The 16,464-nt window shown below is 42.0% G+C and overlaps 2 protein-coding genes across 6 annotated transcripts in view; both read left to right on the forward strand.

The window, feature by feature from the left end:
- The window catches only part of si:dkey-237i9.1 (SEC14-like protein 1), a 42,602-nt gene extending 29,007 nt beyond the window's left edge, over positions 1-13,595 (forward strand). The window contains exons 5-17 of one of the 2 annotated variants that reach the window (XM_028595236.1): positions 28-156; positions 805-1,078; positions 1,443-1,552; positions 1,907-2,096; positions 3,162-3,250; positions 3,528-3,598; positions 5,395-5,566; positions 6,427-6,561; positions 6,698-6,832; positions 8,036-8,287; positions 8,407-8,585; positions 9,067-9,093; positions 11,210-13,595. In XM_028595236.1, the coding sequence (XP_028451037.1) occupies positions 28-156; positions 805-1,078; positions 1,443-1,552; positions 1,907-2,096; positions 3,162-3,250; positions 3,528-3,598; positions 5,395-5,566; positions 6,427-6,561; positions 6,698-6,832; positions 8,036-8,287; positions 8,407-8,585; positions 9,067-9,093; positions 11,210-11,315 (1,869 nt within the window). In that variant the 3' untranslated portion in view covers positions 11,316-13,595. The remainder of the gene's footprint in view (positions 1-27; positions 157-804; positions 1,079-1,442; positions 1,553-1,906; positions 2,097-3,161; positions 3,251-3,527; positions 3,599-5,394; positions 5,567-6,426; positions 6,562-6,697; positions 6,833-8,035; positions 8,288-8,406; positions 8,586-9,066; positions 9,094-11,209) is intronic. The other variant, XM_028595247.1, reaches the window with a different exon arrangement.
- A 1,950-nt stretch (positions 13,596-15,545) lies between these two features.
- The window catches only part of LOC114548901 (endonuclease V), a 124,759-nt gene continuing 123,840 nt past the window's right edge, over positions 15,546-16,464 (forward strand). For 2 of the 4 annotated variants that reach the window (XR_003691449.1, XM_028568943.1), the window contains exons 1-2: positions 15,546-15,787; positions 15,934-16,006. The gene's annotated coding sequence lies outside the window, so the exon portion shown is untranslated. The remainder of the gene's footprint in view (positions 15,788-15,933; positions 16,007-16,464) is intronic. The other 2 variants (XM_028568944.1, XM_028568935.1) reach the window with 2 other exon arrangements.

A 16,464-nucleotide genomic window follows, 5' to 3' on the forward strand; every position in this document is an offset into this window, starting at 1 on the left:
TATAATATTTTGTGTGTGTTGGTACAGGTTCACCCTGAGAATGAGGACTGGACGTGTTTTGAGCAGACCGCCAGCCTGGACATCAAGTCCTTCTTCGGCTTTGAGAGCACTGTGGAAAAGATCGCTATGAAGCAGTATGCCAGCAGTATCAAAAAGGTGTGTGTGTGTGTGTGTGTGTGTGTGTGTGTGTGTGTGTGTGTGTGTGTGTGTGTGTGTGTGTGTGTGTGTGTGTGTGTGTGTGTGTGTGTGTGTGTGTGTGTGTGTGTGTGTACCTACCTAATCAATACATGTACATGTTTCCTTCGTAATTCCTGTGTATGCACAGAAACTCTCAACAGACAGATGGTTTCACATTACTGCATAATGGTGTAGTATGGATGATGCAGAACTGACATCAATCTGTTCTATGAAGTTTGGTGTTCAGAGTTTTCTGCAGCATGAGTCAGTCAGTCCGTCTCATGTTATAATTACATAAATAAGCTTGTATAATCTCTTTGAGTGGACAGGGGTCTTCTGCCGTGTAGCCAGTGAGTCAACTGCCTTCATTTAGGATAGATGTGGGCAATGTTGAATGCATTCCCCTGTATTTTCTCTCTGTTTCCATTACCTGACACTTCAGCTCGAAATACTAAATGAATATGCAGAGCATTAGCCTTTCTTGGTTTGAATAATGTTGTAATGTAAAATAATGTTGGTCTGTATTCCAAATACCTCACTTAAATCAGATGTCCCTGAATTGACAGCCTCTTGTGCTATTTTTGCCCTAATTCTCACACTGCATGTCTTCACGTGTGTCCCTCACAGGGAAAGGAAATCATAGAGTTCTACCTGAAGGAGCTCGAAGACGAAGGGATCACCCATATCCCGCGCTGGACTCCCTCCTCCCTTCCCCTGCCTCTACCCAGACCAACCAGCCTCTTCACCAGCCCACCTGTCCTCCCCAAACTCGCAGTCACGCCCGCCGATTCCAACCCGCTGTCCAGCGATGCCACGGACAGCAGCCCTCAGGACGCCAAGCAGGACAGCAGCGCACTTCAGCCAGACAGCCTATCAGAGATCCTGGCTGGTACACCTGAAGGTCTGTTCCTACAGGTGTTTGAAAAAATGAGAGCCAGCCATCTTTGCGTGTTTTAATGTATAACAAGGGAAATCTTTTTACTAACTAGGAAAGTAGCACTGTTCAAATGACAGCAGAATACAGAGACGAAATGCAATGAGAGCAAGGCCTCATTGATTAGTTATGGAGGGTATGCTCATTTTAAAAGCAAAATAAGAAATTATTCTACAGAAGGTGGTTTAACTTTAATAGGTGTTGATTTGACACAGATATGACAGCATATTATGGGGTATTGGTTTAATTAAAGGTGTGCACCACATAGAAATGTATAAATTTACACTGAATTGTTTGACTGAATGATGTTGATTGGATTTTTGTGTTTCAGATAAGTTGGATGCAGACTATATAAAACGTTACCTAGGCGACCTGACCCCACTGCAGGAGAGCTGTCTGATCAGACTTCGCAAATGGCTGCAGGAGACGCACAAGGGAAAAGTAATTGTTATCTAGTTTTTGCAGCGATGTAATTAAACGGAATAGCAACTTTTAGGTGTGACGAACTGTCCACCTCCACACTTAAACATTGTCAGGGACATCAGCAGAAGTTGAGGTAGATTTTAAATAATTATTTCATCTCACAACTACCATCTACTTTTTAAATGCTACATGATATGGCTAACTGACTAGATGTTTTTTTTTTTTTTTTTTGTGATACCAGTGGTTCATTTAAAGTAGCCAATTGACATTGGCAGTGTCGTGAAAGCTACAAAAGGTTTTGTTCCTTTGTTATATTTTTCACAATTTGTTCCCAAATCGAGTACAGCTAAACGCTTTCCCCTTACCATCCAGATCCCTAAGGACGAGCACATACTGCGTTTCTTGCGTGCCAGGGACTTCAACATGGACAAGGCGCGGGAGATCCTTTGCCAGTCGCTGACCTGGAGGAAGCAGCACCAGGTGGACTACCTGCTGGAGACCTGGAGCTCACCACAGGTCCTCCAGGATTACTACACCGGGGGCTGGCACCACCATGACAGAGGTAAGGCATATACATTATACGGAAACACACGTACATTTGTGATTCATGTAGGCCGTATCGCCGCAGCTCTCAGTTCTCCAGTTTCTTAAAGACTCAAGTTACACACACCACTTGCATTAAAGTTATTCTAAGCAACCCACGGCCTTCAGCCATGCAAGTGACTTAAACATGAGGCCAATTTGTCGGCACTTCTTCTTCACTCTCATCTCCGTGCGTGTCCTAACTCTGTCTGACGCACCCACCGCCAGCCTAGCTTAGCACAGATCCTGGAGGTAACCGGCTCCATCTAGCCTACTGCTCCCAATAAGTAACAAAATAACGCCAACATGTTCCTATTTACATGTTGTGATTTGTAGAGTCACAGCGTGTACAAAAAACAACGTAACATGAGACACAGCCATCTTCTAACAGTAAATAAACCGGGAACTATATTCTCAGACAGGCTTGCTCCGAGCATATCACTCCGCCCAAGTACTATATTCTTCCACCTAAGAATATAGTTCCCGGGTTGTTTACGGTTAGAAGACGGCTGTGTCTCATGTTACGTTGTTTTTTGTACACTCTGTCACTCTATAAATCACAACATGTAAATAGGAACATGTTGGCGTTATTTTGTCACTTATTCGGAGCAGTAGGATTGCTGGAACCATTACCTGCATGTTCTGTGCTGGCCTGATGCCGCTGGAGCCGTCAGACAGCATTACAGCACGCACGGAGATGAGAAGGGTATGTATGGCCTTGTCTAACTCTGGGGGTTACGGTGAATAAGCTAAATTCACAATAAGTCGGCGTGTTCCTTTAAGAACAGAGGGTGACTGTTGACAATATAAATCAAATTTAAACGACACGTTCCCACATGAGTGAACCGCTCATCTTCTCATTTCAATCTTTCCACAAGTCTTTAGGATGGGATCAACAGAGACCAAACATGAAAGCATTTCTCAGTGAACACAGTCACTTATTGTTTTACGCAACTGAAAAGCAGACGTTTCTATTTAACATGCAGCCTTGTAGAATGTAAATGTTGTGTGGTAGATGGTGTAAATGTTTGTTTTACTCCTCTAGATGGTCGTCCTTTGTATGTCCTGAGGTTGGGCCAGATGGACACCAAAGGACTAGTCCGCGCTCTCGGAGAGGAGTCTCTGCTCAGACATGTATGTAGCACAAGTTAAAACGCACTTAAAGCCTGTGTGTATCAGCGTGTATTAATATAGGTCAACAAGTTTTAGGTCAGGCAGTTGTTGGTCGGATTAAAGATTAGGGAATGAATGTACGCTGGCATGGCAAGTGTTATAACACCAGGATGTGTACAGTACAGTACATGTATAAATAGTCAGCCTATTTATGATGTTGCACTCACTATAAGCTCAGGTTACGAGTGTGGGAGCCAAACGCTCAATAGACCACTGAGTTCATGTTATGTCATTTCAGGTGCTGTCTATTAATGAGGAGGGTCTGAGACGCTGTGAGGAGAACACCAAGGTGTTTGGTCGACCTATCAGGTAAAGCTTTAGTACAGATCAATGTAGGCAGGTAGTTTGATAATCAGTTAATTGTGGAAGTCATTTATAAAGCAAAAATGCCAACAGTCTCTAGTTCCTGCTTCTCAGACTTGTAGATTTGCTGCTTTTTTCTGTTTACTATTATTGTGAACTCAATTATCTTAGATGTTTGGACTGTTAAGCCCCTTTCACACATGCATAGGGCTGAGTATCATTCAGAAATTACCGTGACTTTGATACTGGTTCTTGAACGATACCTATTTTACAAAATCCATTTTAACAAAACAAAATTACAGCATTACACATTATGCCACAAATGTTTTTATTTATTTTTCAGCTCCTACTACGTAAACCCCATTTCTCTGTGCGTAACGTAGTTTTCCTGCGTGTCTCTATCACGTGTAACATTAGACAGCCACTCAACAGCATTATTAGATCTTGGTAGAACCATGCTGCATGCTTATTGGCTCAATGACACCGATGAGATTTGCTCCTTAGGTATTGAAATGACGAGGCATTTTTTGATTCTTATCAATACTAAGGACGAAATTCGGTCAGATTCGGTACCCAGCCCTACACATGCAGTCTTTCCCATGTGTGAATGGGAGCAAAGACAGATATTCAGGAAATCTGTACCGTCAATTTCCCACCTCAAGACCTAGTAACATTCCAGGAAAAATGCCAATACGGCTGTGTTGTGAATACAAGCAGGAACATTTCAGGAATAGAATGGATTGTCCCTTCCCCTATCTATTCTGGCATTGCCTTGGCAAGTATGGAAAGATGCAAGGTGGTAATGATCCTGAACGTGACTGCATGTGTGAATAGTGAAAATCGCTAGTGGTGCCTGAAAGGTTACTCAAGTAATTTACTGGGAACTATGTATGAAAGAGGCTTTATTTGGACAAAACAAGCACTTTGGAGACACTGTGGGCCCTGGTTTGTAGTTCGTTGAAAGGACTAGATGTTGCAATCCCTAGTGTTTGCACCACTTCGAGTTCTTGAAGGATGGCTGCTTTAAGGTCTTACCAGCGGGACACATCGTCAGTTGTGTACCTCAGCATCACAGGGTGTTTCAGCCAATTCTCACAATACACCCTCTGCTGAGGCAGGCCCACCACAGGTTCATCAATCCTGGTTGTGTGTCCCGCGGGTTAGCTGTTCGCCTTAGGAGCCCAGGTGGTGTTGCTAAAACTTGCTAGAATAAAGAATACTTAAGTGGAATAAATAATTTTGAGTACAAATATATATTAAAAATGTATAATATAACGCAAATGTACCGTGTGCTAGACAAGCCCGAGAATATACAGAGATCTGTACATCCTGATGTGCTGACAATCAACAATTAATCAAAAAAGTAATCAACAATGAAAATAATAATAAAAAAATAAGTTGCAGAAGTTAATAGAAACACATTTTCAATTTAATGGAAAAGATGAACATTTTGACTACCAAAATTTGCAGGATTCAGTGAGTAAGTCCAGAGGAGAATTATCTCCCCCGAAATGGAAGGAATGCCCGAGGCTCTTAGAGTGCTCTGATTCAGATGGCGATGGAGACAGTGAGAGGCAGGGAACAGAGATGGTATCTGTCACTTGGCAGCCCTCTCCAACAGGAGGAGGTGGCTGGGATAAGAGCCATGCAGTAAGGCATGTGAACTATGTATGGCTGTCACGCCATAGCCTTCAGCCAGCATAGATAGTTTTCCAGTTGTGTGTTTGTGGCGTGGCTTTACCTCTCATTTTCTCTCTCTCTCTCTCTCTCTCTCTCTCTCTCTCTCTCTCTCTCCTCTGTAGCTGTTGGACATGTCTGGTGGATCTGGAGGGGCTGAACATGCGTCACCTGTGGCGACCAGGAGTCAAGGCGCTGCTGAGGATCATCGAGGTCGTGGAGGCCAACTACCCAGAGACTCTGGGACGGCTGCTTATCTTGAGAGCTCCCAGGGTTTTCCCTGTCCTCTGGACACTCGTAAGAACCAATGATATGGCATAGTCTTCTCACAGTATCAGTTTATATGGATATGAAAAGGTGTTTCTAGTGTGTGGTCCACCCTCATTTTCATATATGGGGACATGAATATCAGTATATTAACAGCACAATTCGGGGCAATTCTGGGTCGGTTTTGAATCCTTGACCATCCTGTAATTGTCTCAATCTGTTGAAAGCCCGACCAAGGTTGACTCAGGTTTCCCCCCGTTGTCGGTCACTCTCCCTTTTAGCTTTTAGTTGTTCTTTGTTTAAAGGAACACGGCGACTTATTGGGACTTTAACTTATTCACCGTATCCCTCAGAGTTAGATAAGTCCATACATACCCTTCTCATCTCCGTGCGTGTCCTAACTCTGTCTGACGCACCCACCGCCAGCCTAGCTTAGCACAGATGCTGGAGGTAACCAGCTCCATCTAGCCTACTGCTCCCAATAAGTGACAAAATAACGCCAACATGTTCCTATTTACATGTTGTGATTTGTATAGTCACAGCGTGTACAAATAACAAGGTCACATGAGACACAGCCATCTTCTAACCGTATACATACTGGGAACTATATTCTCAGAAGGCGAAGCACTGCTACTTCTGCTACTTGGGCGGAGTGATATTACTCCAGGCAAACTCTCTGCTCCTCACCACGTGGATTCTCAGGCGCTGCTAGCAAATCACTTGCTTGTTACAGGTCATTTATGATCATCAGATGGAAAATTTAACCGTTTCAGAAACATTTTAAGTTCCTTGTAGATACTTTTAAAGTCATACATTTTTGCCATGGAATAACGATGATGCAACATTTTGGTTTGCTCATAAAACCTATCCACATCTGCCTCTGCCTTTAGGTGAGTCCGTTCATTGATGAGAACACCCGCAAGAAGTTCCTCATCTACGCCGGCAATGACTACCAGGGTCCTGGTGGGCTGGTGGACTACATAGACAAGGAGATCATCCCTGACTTCCTGGCTGGAGAGTGTATGGTGAGTGTCAGATAAAGATTTAAAGTCTTAGCTTATCTTTTGAGAATATTAGTCAGAGACATGACCACACCCACACTGAGATCCCCTTGCTGACCCAATTCTGTGTTGCGTGATTGTCTGTGCGCATGCTCTGCAGTGCGAGGTACCAGAGGGCGGCCTGGTTCCCAAGTCGATGTACCGCACAGCTGAGGAGCTCGAGAACGAAGATGTCCGCCTGTGGACGGAGACAATCTACCAAAGCGCCAGCATCTTCAAGGGAGCTCCACACGAGGTGAGGCTCAACATAGAGCACCAAAGTGAGAAGAAAAGATGGAAGGCTTGTAGTGATGTTTGATATGGGTAAGTAGGGCACTGAGAACAGAGAGCTGCATGATGTCTCTCGTGAAAGGTTTGTTGAAAGGTCTGCCATCTAGTGGTTGTAAGGCAAGGCAAGGCAGCTTTATTTGTATAGCATATTTCAGCAACAGGGCAATTCAAAGTGCTTTACATAAAACATTAAAGAGCAGTTAGATGACAATTAAAAACATTAATAAACAAATTAAAAACATTAAAAGACAAGAACAAAATTGATAGTGCAGTATAAGAATAAAAGTTACAGTGCAGTATAAGAAATTAAAGTTAATAAAATAGATTATTTAAAGAAAAGCAACATCAAAAAGATAGGTCTTTAGCTTAGATTTAAAAGAACTGAGAGTTGCAGCGGACCTGCAGTTTTCTGGGAGTTTGTTCCAGATATGTGGAGCATAAAAACTGAACGCTGCTTCCCCCTGTTTAGTTCTGACTCTTGGAACAACAAGTAGACCTGTCCCAGACGACCTGAGAGGTCTGGGTGGGTCATAATGTAGTAGCAGATCAGTAATGTATTTTGGCCCTAAACCGTTTAGTGATTTATAAACCAGTAAAAGTATTTTGAAATCAATTCTTTGATGCACTGGAAGCCAGTGTCGAGACTTCAGTACTGGAGTGATGTGATCCACTTTCTTGGTTTTAGTGAGGACTCATATGTATGTGGTAGAAGACTTCTTTGTTTTTGGATTCAGATGTGGAACAAATGTGGCATGGCTTTAATACATGATCTGTCTGACATAGAGTTAATCATGTAACATAATTTATACCAAAGGGAGGGAGGGGGGTCAAAAATAATCACCCCTCTGGAAATGGTTTTGATTTCATGAGCTCATAACCTCACAAACTGATGTTTAGTGTTCTCTCACTAAACCTCTCTATCACTTTTTATTTTGCCACTTTTTTAAATTTCAATTAGCATTCCACTGTAATGAATGACTGTAATAGAGAGTGCACAAGGTTCACAGCCATAGTGCTCTTGCATTATTCCTGCCACCAGGATTCTCACCTCTCGCTTAAACTTTACTTCGGTTTTAGTTCTTGTGTTTCGCTCCTAAAAACATCTCACAATTTCAATTTCTGGCCAACCTTGCCATGTCTGTCCCCCCTCCCTCTCTCCTCCAACCAGCTTCTGATCGAGATCATCGATGCCTCCTCAGTCATCACCTGGGACTTTGACATGTGCAAAGGCGACGTTGTTTTCAACATCTACCACTCCAAGCGGGCCCCCCAGCCTCCGCGTAAAGACCCCCTGGGACCCCACGGCATCACCTCCCCAGTAGGCAACAACGTCCAGCTCATTGACAAGTCATGGACGCTGGGGCAAGATTACAGCATGGTGGAGTCCCCGCTCATCTGCAAGGAGGGCGAAAGCGTGCAGGTGAGGTTCCAGGATTGTAAACTGACAACTGCGTCATGGTCTTAACATTTTGATTTGTAAATGTATTTTATGGGTTGTTTTTTTTCCTTTTCTGTACTAATAATCTGTCCTCTCCTCAGGGCTCCCATGTTACGCGGTGGCCAGGTTTCTACATCCTCCAGTGGAAGTTCCACAGCATGCCGGCCTGCTCAGCCACCAACCTGCCCCGAGTGGACGACGTGCTGGCCACCCTGCAGGTCTCCTCACATAAGTGCAAAGTCATGTTCTACACTGAGGTGTTGGGCTCTGAAGACTTCAGGTTAGTAACACTGTGTGTGTGTGTGTGTGTGTGTGTGTGTGTGTGTGTGTGTGTGTGTGTGTGTGTGTGTGTAAAATACATTTGTGTCCATGCTATATACATGAAGTGTACGTATGTGTCCATATTTCTGGCTGTTTTAAGGTGTTTTACCATGATGTTGTGATAGTTTTAATTTCAAACATTATTCCTTTATGACTGCTCATTTTTTTGCTCCTTCCTTCTTTCAGTTTCCCCCTCTCTACCAATCTGCAATAGTGCCACGTATGACATTTGATGTTTTGAATGAATAAAATCTGTAATGTTGCTAAAAATGACACTATGAAGAGCCTTAGAGCATCATGAATTTTTATTTTTATGCCCAGAGTTTTGAAATGCTTCCCTCTCTCAGAGACTCCTTTAATTTATCTTTTTCTGTCCAATCCGCTCCTGTTCTATCGCTCACAACCCTCTCCTCCTCCTGCTCTGTCTTCTTCCTGTGAAGACTGGCTTGCTGTGATGTGCAGAGTTTGTAAGTGGCTCAGTGTTTGCCCCTTTTTTTCCTTTAGCACTAGCTCATTGTCATTGCTGCTAATTTGAACAGCCCCAGCCATGGCAGTCATGCTTCTGATGCATTGTTTGCATCTGTTCTTGCTCATGGCTTTTGTTAGCATTTGCTAACAGGATGTTGTTGCTTTGGTCACCCTGAAGAAAGAATCCTTGCACCGAGACTACAGTCTACTTGCTGGCTTCAGTCACACTGCCTGCATGACTAACCGTACCCAGAATCCTAGACTGGGTTAAGTTCAGCACAATAGTGCACGACTGCTGTATGTCCAAGTGTTCACAAACGCAACATACACTAAATACGTGCACTTGTATACTAACTTACAGAGACATTCCCTGGCATTTGTATGTTTCTCATCCATTTGTTCTACCATTTGTGCTGCCATGTCTGTAATGTATCTGCACCACAACCTATACACACATGCCACACATTCACAATGCATTTGGAAAGTGGTTCCCAACTCTTTTTTTTTTTTTTTTGTGACTCCTTAAAATGAAGCAATGGCTTCTAGTGATCCCTCATCACTGGATATTGCATTTATGAACCGTTTCATACACTATTTTTCTTTTTTTTAAACCCCAAAGAGGTAAAGTATCTATTTTTTACCAATAAAAGAGCAAGAATGTGAGAAAAGTCAGAAATCAGAGTTATGTAACAGCAATATTTTTCTGTCTTATTCCTTTAATCATATGTTGACCCTTTAAGGGGTCCCGACACCTAGGTTGGAGCCACGGCAATAGGATGGCTAATAACAAGAAATTACAAATATGACTACTGAAACTGTTAGTCGATCGACAGAAGATGAATTGCCATGATCGATTTAATCCTTTAAAATAACTTATTAAGCAAAAATGCCAAACATTTGGTGGTTCCAGCTTCTCAAATGTGATGGTTTGCTGATATTTATTTCTGTTTTATACCATATTTATCAAATTACAGACGCTAACTGATTAATGTTAGTTAGGCACAGCTAATTTGACCTGCCCCCTTTACTTTTCATTTGATTAATTTAACTGGCGAAAGTGATCCTCAGTGCCGTAACCCTAACCCTAAAAATGAGAAGCTATTACCTGAATGTTTTTACATCGAACTTTCATAAAATAGACTGTCAGAACTCAGTAATTGCCTAATTTCTAACATTCATACACTCAAATACTGCATGGGAAATGCTAACTTATATTCCTGAAGTTTTGCTTTAAAGATGTGAACTTCATTGTACTTTCTCTAAATGTAATAAGGAAGTAGGATGTATTTATTTAGCACCTTTCACAGATACGAAATCACAGTGCTTAAAATAAAAAAAAAAGTAAAGTAAACCATGCAAGCAATAAAAAAGACTAAACCTATAGCTTATAATGCTAATAATAAATGGAAAGAGTGGTTCTAGCTTCTGATACTGCCTTCTCATGACTTAAAATCCTTTAATGCAAAATTAGGAAATTGTAATTAAAAAAATATTACAATTTATTATTATAAAAAGTATAACAATAAAAACATCCTAATACATTTCACGTGTTGTCATGCATCATGTAGGTATGTATGATACATAATACACTGGCCTCATAGAAAGTATTGCCAAAATGTGTTGTCAAGTTGTCCATAATGTTGACTCTTTGATCCAAACAAAAACCAAGCAGTCCACACAAACGCATCAAGATTCCCTTTTTTTTATTCTTAATTAATTCTAAAAAGAAGTACATAAAGATCCATGCTTTGCCAGAGGCAGGAAACCATAACGCCAAAGGCTTTTTTTGGTTTGTATGTAAGACAACACCCGGGGCTTCACCCAAAGCAAAAAGCTGTACTGCAACAAGCAAAGAATTTGGCGTTTAAGATCCTCTCACACGTCAACCTTTCCACCTGACACACTGTTGGTTGTTACAGCCCGTGGCAGAGCCTGAGCGTGAATGAATCTCCCTCCTGTAGGTGTGATCTGGCTGCATGGTCCTGCATCATGAGCACAGGTCGTGCACCCAGAATGCATTCAGTTATTCAGTGGCAGACTGCAGTTGCGTACGTGTGAAGTGAGTCGAGTAGTGTTAAGTTTGTGTCTGCTCACGTGTTGTGTCTCCTGCCTCAGGGGTTCGATGACCAGCCTGGAGTCGAGCCACAGTGGCTTCTCTCAGCTCAGCGCCGCCACCACCTTCTCCAGCCAATCACAGTCCAGCTCCATGATCTCCAGGTAGGACCTAGACGCTGAGGACTTCAATCCTCCCTCTACTACCCTTTACCGTCAACTCCGAAGCCACCCTCCTCCTCCTGCCCGTTCTTGCCGTCTTTGGACTCTGTTCCTCATTGCACAGCCAGTCTCTATGGAACTGAAGCATGCTTGCACAAACGGAAGACAAAGAATTAAAAAAAGAATTTGAGGCAAACCCCCTCCCTCCCCCCAAGAAAAGAGACTGTGTGTTACAATTTCAAAGGGCTGATTTTTGCACAAAATTGATATATTTTTTTTTGTGCCTGGCATCTCAGCTGGGCAGCAGTTTGAATCAGAACATTAGCAGAATGTTTGTTGTGGAAAGGTCGGGAAATGAATTGCGGTGCCTTTGTGGCACCAGGAGCTGAAAGAAGCAATATTCTCATCCTTGGAGCTACGGGACTGGATGAAGACACTGGAGCTGCTGTTACATATATGCATTTACATCTACTCCCAGTCTCCCACACATACAGTGCTGAGACAACGCATACCTCATTCACGTGCACTCTCTGGAAAACTGGATGTGCTGTTACACACACACACACACACACAGACACACGGACGTTTGATGACATGCAAAAATGTACAGTGTTTGCCATTATTAGAGGGGTTTGTTCACTCTGGTGAATTGTTAATAGGTCAAGCGTGGGTGGGTGGGGTAGACTCTGAACTGGACCTGGGTCAAAGATCACCTGCATTTGTGTGAAATTTTGTTTTTCAATCGTCATGGAGTTACGGAGTGGGGGGGGGAGTTTACTGAATCACGACAATACAGATGGTGACCGCAAAGTTGCCAGTTGACGGCGAAACTATCTGAATGTTGTATTTTCCCGTGGCTGCGTGAGCTCTCCGTCATTCATCTTATTGTGTTTCGTGGCAAACCCCACTTGTCCGTCTCACGAGTGCTTTATCACACCTTGAAAAGCATTTAAATATTTGACCTGGGTCTGACTCTTAGCGAAGTAAAAATCCACTAGAAGCAATAACACGAGTTTGACTTAACTGTTTGAAATATTTCTATTTATCGTGAAGATGTTTGTGGACGATCATGGGTGCTGATTGCAGATGAGCTTTTAGTGGTAAGTTGTGTGTACAGGAAGGCGGGGGGTGGCAAACAGAGCCAGTAAACGGCAAAGTTCTGTGGCGCCAACATTCACTTCCTCGTCTCCGTTACCATTCTGTCAGGAACAAAAATAACTCGCCAGATTTTCTCCTGGACATTTATTTTTATTATTTTTTTTTATTTCCTTGGGATGACCCACGTTAGTTTGCTTTCTGTCCGGCATCTGTCTGCACGATGGAGGAACTCGGGTCAAAATCAAGTCGTAAAGGAGATGCCATGTGATTTGTGAATGTGCTGCTGATTGGCTAGCGCTCACAAGCCAATGAATAGCCTGAATTTGTGATGTAATTGGGTGGAACCACCATCATTCTCTGCTTATTTTTCAGAGTGATTTAGATTTCTGTGTGCATTACGGATGAATGTTACTTTGTGATTATCATTTGACGGTGCGCCAGTAGACAACAGTATATGATACTGTACATGTACTAGTGTTGGTTGGAGTTTGTTACTGTCTTTTGGAGAGGAGTACTTGATGGGGTGAAGCAGTGTGGTGTGTTACTGCATGCTCACGTGGTGATTGGGTTTACAGATTTATTATTCAAGAATTAAGATATAGCCATTTTGTCAATAAATACCATTTTAGCCTTTGTAAGCATCACTTAGAAACGTACCTGCTATTTACAAGGTCACCACTGTAATAGATGGGACGATTGTGAACATTTCAAAATGCAACAAATCCATGCAACAGTTTTGAAGACGGCTTATTTGGTTGATTAGCATTGATGACTTCACGTGGATCTGATTTCCTATAGAAGGCAGAAATGAGCAACATTGCCAAGAGTCATTCTTGTGTTGTTGCTATTGTTACTGAGTGCAGCTAACAGCAACAAAAAAAACCTGCATAGATAGGACAGAGGCTTTCTCCTTATATCGGAATAAGACTCCTGAAAACATTGGCCCTGCCCGTTGTTGTTTTTGATACATGAAGCTGCTTGTTTTTGTTACTATTAATTAAAAGGTCAAGGGTTAACTTGTGGTAACTATATGTCATTAACTGCAATAACATGAAATGCTTTACTGAGAAAAAGGACCTCAGATTGTGGGTTATTAAAAAGTGTGTATGAGGGTTCAAAATTGGCACCATCTACTAGCCAAATGCCAGTAGAATATGCAAGTGGCTGGTAGAGTTGCTTCACTCGCCATCCAAAAAAAACAACCCAAAACAATGGTAATCTATTGAGTGACTGGTAAAATTTGTACATTTGCTAGCCATTTGGCTGGTGGACGAAAAAGTAAATTTTGGACCCTGATGTATGATGGTGTAAAAGAATGAGTGCTAGAAACGGTGGGGGATAAAAGATCATGTCTGTAAAATGTGTGTAAACACTCCCTTTGTCTCTCACGGCACGTGTGTTTCTCTGCTCGGCCTATTCTCCCTTTCTAAAGCATGTCTAGAATCCCGTTACTAACTTTCCTTCGCCTGGTTATTCCTTCAGGAGGCTCGGTTTCCATTTCTTCAATGGTTCCACTGATGATGAAACAAGTAACATCAGTTCCAGACCAAACTACTCTTGTAGTTCCCCTTTGTCTCTCTTTCTCTCCATCAAATCTTCCTCACTTGTACACTCCAGTTTTGCTTTCCAACACTTTGTGTATATCTTAGAAAGCAGGACCTTGATTGAGGCCATAGGCATAAAGAAGTGCACTCAGATTTATTTATTTTTGTTTAATTTCCGTTTCAGTTCAGTGTTGCACATACCAGAAACCTTCCATGGTCTGCTGTCTCCTGCCCCTCTGACTTTAGCTCTTACAGTGTGTGTGTATACACTTTTCATCAAGATCTCATTAATAAATGAGGGCTATAACTTGTCTTGACATGTTCAACACGTCCTTCTCTGACATCTTGCATATCTTCTCTTTATCTTTGATGTGAGGAATTATGTACAAAAATACATGTTGGGATTAATGACAATATGGCGCCTTTACATTTTTGGAAAACAATAAACTGGAATTATGAGAGAAAGCAAAAATGCAATTGTGTCGCATTCATTTCTTTTTCCACATGTCTGTTAGTTTTCATAATGTGATAAATTAAGTTGTATAACTATTAATTTCATGACTTCATATGTTTTGACCAAGAGGTGAAAAAAATAAGAGCTGATGGCTAAGAACAGAGCCCTGGGGCACACCATATTTCACAGGAATATTCCAGGATTTGCATTATTGATTATTCAGAATTTTGGTCATCGTGGTTATGTGGTATGCACCTTGACCATTAGGCTACCGTGGCACCTCTAGCTGAAACTGTTTTCACTGGTTAAATAATTCCTAATAAATACTGGAAGATGAGTTCACATGTGCCTCTGCATCCTCTATTGATTTTATCTTATTGTTCTATTTGTTCCTGTCTTACAAAGTTTCTCATCAGTGTACACATGTCTGTCTCAGTCCATGCAGAAGTCCTGTCTCCCAGGGATACTTTATTTTCCACATCATACCTACCCTTTGACAAGCCATAATGCTCTTAAGGATCACTCTTCCTCTATTAAAAAAAAAAAACATACATATGTTGCCATTTCCATTGGAAGTTCTTTGCTGGAACGAAGAAATTCTCTATTTATTTGTGTGGACACAATGTCGCTCTATCTGCCACTTAGTCTTCTTTGCATCACAAATGAGTCCACTTGCCAGTTTTTGGATCTTGCTAGCTGGACTTCTCTCCTCCTTATAATTGCTGTCATCGCTGGACATGTTGGTATCAGACCAGTCACTCTATTTTCTCAACCTCTGTGCTCATCATACATCATTTTTTCCACTGATGTGAAGCAGTGACAGGCTTGTCCCAGATCTAGTGATTGATAAAAGCTATTTTAGCCGCCCTGTCCTGACTATATCACAGTCCTTTTGTTGCAGCTTAGCCCATTAAACAGACAATATAACTGCCGTTTGTAGCTTAATATTATCAGCGAAAAATCTAATAACTGAATCAAATGTTTGGATAGTTGTAACATTTCAAAAACACATTGCTGTTTTTTGTTTTTTTTTCGAGTAGAGCTGCAGTGTTTTTTCCATCCGTGTGATTCGGCCTTGTGGCCACTAGATGGCGGCATCTTCCCGCTCAACAGCACACTGGCAGTGACGTCAGTACGCGGAAGCAAAACAGCGACACGTCAGAGCCAAACTACTGTCTATGGAAACTACATCCGCGTCAGAAACAAACACCACCATATTAGCCATAGATATATACATATTAGCAGCTAACGTTAGCATGTCAGCTAATGTGTTGACAGCATAGACTGTTCGTATTAACAGGCGACTTCTGAAGCTAGCACGCCATGGTAGCTAGCTAATTTACTAGGCAGCGTCGAACGTCTCCTTCAGAAATCCAACACAAAGTAAGTTATGTTTTTTTGCAAACTACAAATCATGTTATGGACTGATAGCTAGTCAACAGCATAAAGCTACGTAACGTAGAATTTTAGAAACCCGGGTAAAAAAAAACCAAAAACTGTTCCTTCTTCTTCTATTGAAATTCCGGCAGGTTGTGTATGCAGGGAGGGAAACCGCTGCCCTCCACAGTCGGCAGCGTGTATATATCTATGAGTCGTCAGGAGGTAAGACGTTAGAGCGCAAATAACTGAGATGATGACAGGGGTTTCTAGATAACTACCAAGAGAACAGAGGTGTCAAAAGTATTCCCACTCATTACTCAAGTAGAAGTATAGATACTAGGGTTTGAAAAGACTTCTGTAGAAGTTGAAGTATCAACTCAAGTTTTTTACTCAAGTAAAAGTGTATGGTTTCAAAACTACTTAAAGTATAAAAGTAAAAGTAATGTAAGGGGAAAAAAATGCCATTAAAGACAAAAGCTTAGGCCGCCCCACAGGGGCCTATAGTGCACTACCCATAGACAGTATATAATGGACCAATTATAGACCCCGTTGCTCTGGACGGAGACCAGTGAAGGCTATTAGAAGCACTTTTCCGGTGATGGCCAGCTTTACTGCGCAGCCTCCAACCGAGAGAATGTGACGTGAGCAACGTGTCTGAAAGTTGGAAGTCTTCTGGTAGC

Source organism: Perca flavescens, chromosome 2 (genome assembly GCF_004354835.1).
Source record: "Perca flavescens isolate YP-PL-M2 chromosome 2, PFLA_1.0, whole genome shotgun sequence".
In the NCBI taxonomy this organism is placed as follows: domain Eukaryota; kingdom Metazoa; phylum Chordata; class Actinopteri; order Perciformes; family Percidae; genus Perca; species Perca flavescens.